The sequence below is a fragment of the Gossypium hirsutum genome, chromosome D08 (genome assembly GCF_007990345.1).
Source record: "Gossypium hirsutum isolate 1008001.06 chromosome D08, Gossypium_hirsutum_v2.1, whole genome shotgun sequence".
Classification (NCBI taxonomy): Eukaryota; Viridiplantae; Streptophyta; class Magnoliopsida; order Malvales; family Malvaceae; genus Gossypium; species Gossypium hirsutum.
In genome coordinates this window covers 34,040,882-34,049,757 of record NC_053444.1, presented here as the reverse complement: position 1 = coordinate 34,049,757, position 8,876 = coordinate 34,040,882, and the positions used below count along the sequence as shown (strand labels likewise).

General features: G+C 37.2%; 1 protein-coding gene and 1 non-coding gene across 2 annotated transcripts; one reads left to right on the top strand and one right to left on the bottom strand.

Annotated features, from left to right (window-relative positions):
- Positions 1-287: 287 nt before the first annotated feature.
- Positions 288-1,887, bottom strand: LOC121220325 (uncharacterized). Its single transcript, XM_041100004.1, has 3 exons — positions 1,820-1,887; positions 1,323-1,731; positions 288-1,262 (listed from the first exon to the last, which is right to left on the bottom strand). The coding sequence occupies exons 1-3, from the start codon at positions 1,885-1,887 to the stop codon at positions 288-290; spliced, it is 1,452 nt and encodes a 483-aa protein (XP_040955938.1).
- Positions 1,888-8,561: 6,674 nt separating this feature from the next.
- LOC121220505 (small nucleolar RNA R71) lies at positions 8,562-8,668 on the top strand. Its single transcript, XR_005917710.1, has one exon. It is a non-coding gene; the product is annotated as a small nucleolar RNA R71 (small nucleolar RNA).
- The last annotated feature ends 208 nt before the right edge of the window (positions 8,669-8,876 follow it).

Here is an 8,876-nt window from a genome sequence, read left to right as displayed (position 1 = left end):
GTCCAAGCAATAGCTTCTTTATAATCTCTCAGAACTCGAACTAGACTTTCCTACTCGTCTTTGGTTAGTTTGTTTGACACTATCACTGGTACAGTACCTTTCTCTCCCAAAAAGACATACATAAGGTGGTCCGGTAATGCTTTAAGCTACAAGGTTGGTGGCTACAAAACCGAAGGCAACATTTTAGTTTGGAAAGGTAATAGTTCAAATTGGTTACCTCGGTTCGTCAATGATGGTTATGTCTCTAAGTGTTTGACAATTTCTCGCAACGGTTCTTCTATAATTGCTTATTCCTCGAGATAATTTAAAACATCCATGTCAATGCTTCTGTAAAGGACAGTTTCCAACACATCATAGTCATGATATTCGAAATAAGATTGAGTTAAACAATGCATAATATCAATACTAGAAATATTTAATAGTGAGTTAGGATGACCCATAGCTTCGTAGGCATTGAATTTCAAGACTTCACCATCAAACTCCATTGCGAGTGTTCCACTCCAAACGTCAATTTTTGCGCTTGCAGTACTTAAGAACGGCCTTCCAAGCAAAATTTTAGATGAATTAGTTAGGTTATCATCCTCCATATCAATAATGTAGAAATCTGCAGTGAAAACTAGTTCGTTAACTTTAACAAGGACTTCTTCAAGCAACCCTTCGGGATAGACGACTGACCTGTCCGCCAACTGGATTATTGCTCCTGTCTCTTTTAAAAAACCCGCGTTAATCAACTTATGAATAGAATAAGACATAACATTAATGGAAGCCCTTAAATCACATATGGCTTTCTTAATACCTACATTACCTATCTCACAGGAAATAGCAAACATACCTTGGTCCTTGTATTTGGCCGAAACTTTCTTTTGCAGTACTGCAGAGACATTTTCTCCTACATTTAATCTTTTGTTACCTATTAATCTCCTCTTGCTAGTACACAATTCCTTGAGGAATTTCGCATAACGAGGGACTTGTTTTATAGCGTCGAGCAAAGGGATATTTACCTCCATCTTCTTGAATGTTTCGAGGATTTCTTTTTCCTCCTTCTCTTTCTTATCCTTTGTGAGCCTCCCTAGAAAAGGAGGTGGCATCACGACTGGTTTCTTAATTTCTAATTTCGGTCTGGCTTTTGGATCAGAGATCTGCTTTTCCTGTTGCTTGTCTTGCCTATGACTTTTGTCTGGAACTGTTTCTAGAATTGTTTCTAGAACCTTTTCGCTACGAAGAGGTATTGCACTTGCATTCTGTCGAGGATTCGGCTCTGTCTAAGAAGGTAGTTTACCTTGAGACTCCAAATGATTAACTATCATCGAGAGTTTACTAACTTGATTAGTTAACTCTTGTATTGATGCGTCTGTCCTTTGTTGATATTTTGCAGCATCAACAACAAGTCTTTCCACAACAGCTTCTAGAGATGTGGTCGGCTTAAGTTGTTTTTGTGGCGGTTGTGGAGGTCTCGGTTGGTATGATGAATTATATCGGGGATTAGCTCCATAATTCAAGTTGGGATGATCCTTCCACCCTGAATTGTAAGTGTTGGAGAAAGGATCATAGCGTCTTTGTGGAGGTCCCAGAAAAACTCCGACAGCATCAACATGTGCCGTTGAATTGTCATTAAGGGTTGGGCACAAATCTTTCGGATGTTCAGACGTAGGACTTCCACACAATTGGGTCAAATTCTTCTTTTCTGTAAGCAAAGATTGAACAATATTAGTAAGCTTATCCAATTTATCTCTAAGGATGAAACGTTTACCCCATTAACCCGTATTGTCGGTTCTGAATTTGGCCGATAGTGTTGAGAATTTACCACCATAGTGGATACAGTTCTCTTGCCCTTTGAGGAGTCATATTGACAAGCACCCCTCCACTAGCAGTGTCAATCATCTTCATTTCCATAGGGAGTAAACCCTCGTAGAAATATTGAAGAAGTGATTGTTCGGTCAAACCGTGTTGAGGACAACTTGTACACAGTTTTTTGTACCGTTCCTAATAGTCGTAGAGCGATTCATTCTCCATTTGGCGAATTCCCGCTATGTCTCTCCTAAGTTCAGCTGCTCGCGACGCTGGGAAGAATCTGTCAAGAAATACACGAGATAAGTCATCCCACATTGTAATAAAACCGGGGGGTAAGTAAAATAACCATTCTCTTGCTGTATCAACTAAAGAAAAAGGAAAGGCCCGAGTTTAATTTCATCTTCGGTTACTCCCTGAGGTTTCATGCTTGAGCAGACCATGTGGAATTATCTCAAGTGAGTGTGTGGATTTTCATTCTTCAAGCCTCAAAAAGTGGGCAAAAGGTGAATTAGGCCTGACTTCAACTCGAGCGGGGTTTCTCCGGTTGGATAGTTGATGCATAACGGTGTTCGCTCGTTGGGAGCAACCGCTAGTTGACGAATGGTTCGGTTTACCATCCTTTCTGTTTCATTGAGGTTGTCTTTTTATTATTTCGTTTCAAGAAGTGGTTCAGTCTCAGGTTCAACAACTTCGACTTGTTTCCCACGTCGAATTGCCTCTGTACGAATTGCTCGGCTCAAATTTTCGACGTCGGATTCTAGGATCCCTTGTCCTAGCTCAAATTATGTTTTACTTGCACGTTAAAGAGCTTCCGTCTTTTTTCATCATGCTCATGCCGATCTCTTAATCTGTAGGTTGTATTCGAGATCTCCGGATTAAGATCTGGTCATGAAGACGATTTAAACAATTGTAAGTGTTGCTAGTCCCCGGCCACGGCGCCAAAACTGATGGTTCTCGATTCCACCAATATAATCATACACCTAATTTGCAAACTTGAGCAGTATAGGGAGTAGGGTCGATCCCTCAAAGACTGGGCTCATGTAAAATTGTTGCTCTTTCTCGACCAGATTCGTGTCTGGGCAGTTGTCGTGCCCAAGAAATTTGGGGGGAGGATAAAAATTGAAAACCTGAAATAAACAGAAAAAATGCGTAAAAAGCAAAAGCTGAAAACAAATAATAAAAACAGTTAAATAAATCTGAAGAAAGATTAATTAAACTTAGCTCAACTTCAGGCACGGGTTTTTCCTCGTCTTTGAACCGATCCTCGAAATTAGATGAACTCCTCTTTTCCAATAAGCTAGTTATAGCTACCAAGGACGCATTGGACACCAACTCTTCTTTGTGTAAATTATTTATGGAATGTCCTATAACTAACCCTTACCGATCAAACAAGCAACAAAACGTTCATGGTTTAGAACTCCGACAGCTTTGCATTCTAGAGGAGCCTAGCTCGAACCAATGTCCTCAACCGCGTGGGACATTAAAATCCGGTTACTACTTCCCTTGACGGAACCAAACAACAATCCCCACTTGGCACGCCAATGTGTTCATGGAAAACCAATTAGACAATCGATCCTTAATTTATACTAGTGGCCTTGAACAAATTTGCCTAATTAGAGGCCACTAGCCATAGAAAATCAAGGAAAAATATTCCCATGATATCAAAAATCCCTACGTAATTTCCCACTAAGTCAAAATAAAATTTCAACTAATTACATCTTGGAAAAATTCTATTTTGGCCCGCCTTCTTTGGTCCTTTCTTCAATCTAGCCCAATTGCTTATCCTTTTTCTCTTTAGACCCTAAATTGCACCCTTGTATAAAGTTCAATCTAAAATGGAGAAAATCAATGTTGCATTCTCATAATTTGACCAATTATATTACCTAAAATATGTACTTTTTGCATTTAATCAAGAAGTTTGTGTCTCATTTAGACAACAGGGTGATCCTGAAGACACCTTGCGGCTTAAATTGTTTCCATATTCCTTGAGAGATCGAGCAAGAGCATGGTTGAATGCTTTTCCGTCAAGGACAATGGCATCATGGAATGATCTTTGCCAGAGCTTTTTGCTATGATATAATCCGCCAAACAAGAATGCCAAGCTTACATCACTCTTTTCAGCAATTAGAGGATGAAACGTTGTATGAAGCTTGGGAAAGATTTAAAGAACTACTTCATAAATGTCTAATACATGTGTTTCAGCATTAGACATAGATGGAGATGTTTCATAATAGGTTGAATACACAAACGAGAGTGGTAGTTGATGCTTCCGCCAATGGTACCTTGTTGGATAAATCTTACAATGAAGCATATGAGATTTTAGAACGGATTGCCAATATTAATTATCAATATCCTACCACGTGAGTTGGGACTGGCAGGAGAGCTGTTGGCACCATGGAACTTGATGCAATCAGTTCATTGACTGCCCAGGTATCATCTTTAACTAATATGATCAAAACAATAAAGAGACCAACTGAAGTTCAAGAGATGAAAGCAGTCAAGCCAGCGTGTGTTTATTGTGGGGGAAGACCATGAGTTTGACGAATGCCCATAAAATCTAGCATTTGTGTGTTACATGTATAATCCAAGGTGAAAGCAACATCCAAAATTTAGTTAGAATAATCAAGGTGCGGGGAATTTTAACAATGCTACAAGATAAAATGCCATTAGTGCACCGCCTAGTTATACTAAACCTATGCCAAGGCAGAATGCCCAGCAAAGTCAGACATCAGTTTCATCTATTTAAGCTTTTTTGAAAGAATATATGGCCAATAATGATGCTATAATTCAATGTCAAGCTGCATCCTTTCGAGCACTTGAGAATCAAATAAGGTAGATAGCAAATAGTTTGAGTTCGAGACTATAAGGAACTCTACCAAGTGATACTGAGAATTCGAGAGCACAAAGGGGGGAGCATTTTAAGGCAATTATTTTCAAAGTGGGACTAGCTGAATGAAATCATTAAAGATGCCATGGTAGAAGGGGGAAAATTAGATTGCAAGAATGGAAAGATTTCAAAAACTTCTGAATATCACACTGTGTCTGGAAAGACTAAACAAAATAATGTTGTAGAGAAATCAGATCATGTTGCCAACAAAAATGCCACAACAAAACAATATCAACAACCTCAAGGACGACCACCTCTACCTTTTCCTCAGTGATTCCATAATTCTAAACAAGATGCTTAGTTTAAAAGATTTCTAAATGTCCATAAACAACTTCACATCAACATACCACTGGTTGAAGCTTTGGAGAAGATGCCCAATTATGTGAAATTTATGAAAGACATATTGTCAAAGAAGTACAGATTGGGAGAATTTGAGACAGTTTCTCTCACTAAAGGGTGCACAATGATGTTGACTAATAAATTACCTCCCAAGTTGAAAGACCCAGAGAGTTTCACTATCTTAGGATCAATTGGGAATCATTATGTTGGTAAGGCATTATGTGATTTAAGAGCGAGTATAAATCTAATGCCTTAGTCTATTTTCAGGAAGTTGGGAATTTGGAAAGCAAGACCTACTACGGTTACGTTACAACTGGCTGATCGATCCTATACCCAACCGGAAGGTAAAATTAAAGACATACTAGTAAGATTAGATAAATTTATATTTCCTATAGATTTCCTTATTTTAGAATGTAAAGTTAACTAGGATGTGTCAATTATTCTTTGAAGACCTTTTCTTGCCACAAGCAGGACTTTAATTAATGTGCAGAAAGGTGAACTGACCATGAGGGTAAATGATCAGTAGTTTACTTTTAATGTATTTGATGCCTTGAAATTTGCTGATGAAAATGAAGATTGTTATCCTATCGGTTTGCTAGAAACAATAGTGGAAGAAGAGTTTGCAATACGTTTGTCACATCAAAATCTTATACCTCTAACAGTTCATTTGAGCAGCAAGGGATCAACACACTTGATCAATTGTAGAAGCAGTTCAATCTCTTTGAGACTCAGCAACTCTAAATTGCTACGAAATTTGAAAAAGTGAAAAAAAAGGCCATTTTTTGGGCATATACGAAGAAGAGAGATGCTTCCCTGAAGAGGTCCTTTCAGAAGAATTTCACTAAGCCTATGCCTGCATTCTATAAATTCTCTAAGAAACTGTAGGCATCTATTGAGGAAGAGATGGGCGAGGCAGAGCCTGCAAGCACCAAGTCTACTACTGAAGAAAAAGAAACCCAAGCACCTGAAGAAGCTGACATGACTCAACCAGTTAGCATAGAAACTGATCACGAGGAAACGGAAGAAGTAAATCCTACCTCTGCACCATTGAGGCATAGTATTGAAGTTGTCCCACCTATGCCAACAGAAGTAATGGCTGCACAAGACCACAAAATCAATTGCATCATTAATTATATCACCAAGTCTGACAAAGAAGAGGAGGATGTACCACTTAATTCACTAAAAAGGTTGATGCGTTATAAGCATAGTGCACGCAAGTCCACTCGTTGCAATTAAATTAACATTATTCAGCTCTAAGATAAGGAAGTTTTTCTCCCTTTATTGCATCATTCTGTGTACATATATATGTCCTTGCATTCATGAATCATGTTTATACATGCATTGGGGGCAATGTATCCCTTAGGTTTGGGGGTGTGTTGAGCATTTAGAATACATTAGATTTTTTTTGGAGCATGTCTGCTTTAGTATTTTTGTCATTCATTTTGCCATAACACACATAACTGCAAATAATTGTTTAGACTATGATGAGTGTATTTTTTTCTGTAATGTTCGATGAGGAGATTAATTCTTGAATAAATTTAGAAAATTGTGATGGTGGATTAGGTGATTTTGGCTTAGGATAGTTTTCTTGCACATTGACCCCTAAATTTAGCCTGTCCTAATTCCAATTACAATTGATCTATTGTAAGCTTATTTTAACAAACTTAGAGACTCTTGAAGCTAAATTAGGTAAAATGGCAATACTTAATAATGAATAAAGTGGCAAAGTTTAAAAAAACTCAAGAAGAAGAAAAATCTAAGAAATACCATAAAATACTCCAATGCTCAAAGCTACCTAGTAGGTTAGCAACAGTTTGTTTGCTCCATTGTGTTGTTGATTAGAAAAGTAGGTTCGAGTAAGAGTGTGAAAAAAAGGAAAAAAAATAGTTTAGGGGCACTCCATTGTAGTAATAGATTGAGTAGCTAAGGGGTTGGTTGTTTATTGCATCCATCTTTTTTGTCAAAAGCTTTAGCTTCATAATTGAGTCCTATTCAAATCGTGACATGGTTGAGTATCTAACAGTTCAGTGTGTGCTCCTCTATGATTGTCGAGTCAAGGATCATGTGACAAGTTGAATCCCCTAGTAAAAAAATATAATAAATAGATACGAATATATTTGAGTATGTATAAGGCCAGGTAAAAAACAAGAGAGAAAACTGAGTTTAGGTGAGAGAAAACTTCCTGAAGTTCATCTTTTACTTTCTTAATTTGCTTCTTCGTGCAATTAAATGATGAAAATGTTGTCAAATGATATCTTGGGATTTGGATTTTATTTGCCAACCCATGAGCTAAATCTCATGGGGTTGAGATTACTTGATGAGACTCTTATTTTCTTTAATGACTGAAGCTTAGATCTGAATTAATTAACTATTTCATTCAGTTTTTTTTATTTCCAAAATTGTATACAGACGATCTCTAGACATAGTTGACTGTGCAGCATGCTCATAAACTCAATCTAATACTAAAAAGGTTGGGTTAATTGGACTGATATTGAATGATACAAGCGGGTATTTGATCAAATATCCATAGTAGAATTTAGACATAGAGCAATGTTTGTATGGAATGAAGATAAAATAGTGCAAGGGATCGTGCTAAAGGCTTATAGACATATATTGCTATAGGCAAGGTAAGTTGAAGTTTTGCTCTCGAAAGAAGCAGGCCATTTTAGATTTGTTCTGAGCAGTAGATTGAGTCTAATTTTGCTGAGGCATGACTGGAAGTAAAGGTAGATTCTTTAGTAATCCCAACCTACCAACTCAACATCATAGACCCTCTATCCTTTGCCATAGCATATCTGCCATACCATTCTTATTTGTTTACTTATTTGTTTACATATTTCGCACATCATTATTCCTTTAATTACCATTTTATTCTTATTATTGTTTTTGCCATAGCATTAATTACATTTTGTTATAATAACTTGACCATTTTATACCTATTGATCCCTGTGGAGACGATCTTACGTATCACATTATTATTTGATTCGATGTGTATACCTGCATAATTCGCATATCATTTCACATGCGACAATAAGGTTGCTGAAAGCCCAAAGGGGGTTGTGGCATTTGATTACATTGTCTACCCCAAGAGAAATTTGGATGATTCTATCATCCTGGATTATAGTTATTGTTATAAGGGTTATTTTGAGGTTTAGAATTGTTACCCATAAAGTTGACTTGCTCATGCTCCATGTTAGAACCAAACGTTAAACAATCCAGATTGATTATCCCTGCTCTAGCTGTATCATATTGCATTACCAGATTCATCACGTTATTGCAACTCAAACCATCAATCTTTTTACTGAGTGCTTTCATCTGACTTTCCAATATAGAAAATGCATCTATATTAAAAACATTGACTACTTTAATCGACTTTATTCTCATGACTTGCCACTGATAGTTATTTAGTGTCATCTCCTCAGTAAACTCTTGACCTGCCTTAGGTGTCTTATTATTTAATGTTCTGCCAGCTGCTGCATTAATTAGTTTCATAATCGAGGGATTTAAATCATTGTAAAAGGTTTGTACTTGAAACCATAAAGGTAACCCATGATGAGGACACCTTTTCAAAAGATTCTTAAATCTCTCTCGTGCATCATATAATGTCTCCAACTCAAATTGAACAAAAGAAGAGATGTCATTCCTCAACTTAGTTGTTTTAGCCGATGAGAAGTACTTCAACAGAAACTTCTTAGTCATCTGATCCCAAGTTGTGATAGAACCCCTTGGAAGTGAATTCAACCACTATTTTGCCTTGTTCCTCAAAGAGAATGGGAATAGACGTAAGTGTATGGCATCATCAATAATGCCATTAATCTTGAATGTGTCACAAATCTCTAGAAAGTTAGCCAAATTAGCA

Excerpts from the sequence above, each read along its gene's own strand:
- LOC121220325 (XM_041100004.1), bottom strand. The coding sequence starts at position 1,887 with ATGAAGATGATTGACACTGCTAGTGGAGGGGTGCTTGTCAATATGACT. Across the intron at positions 1,732-1,819 it reads CCTCAAAGGGCAAGAGAACT|AGATAAATTGGATAAGCTTA; the intron begins GTATCCACTATG and ends TTTCATCCTTAG. Across the intron at positions 1,263-1,322 it reads TACAAGAGTTAACTAATCAA|ACAGAGCCGAATCCTCGACA; the intron begins GTTAGTAAACTC and ends CTACCTTCTTAG.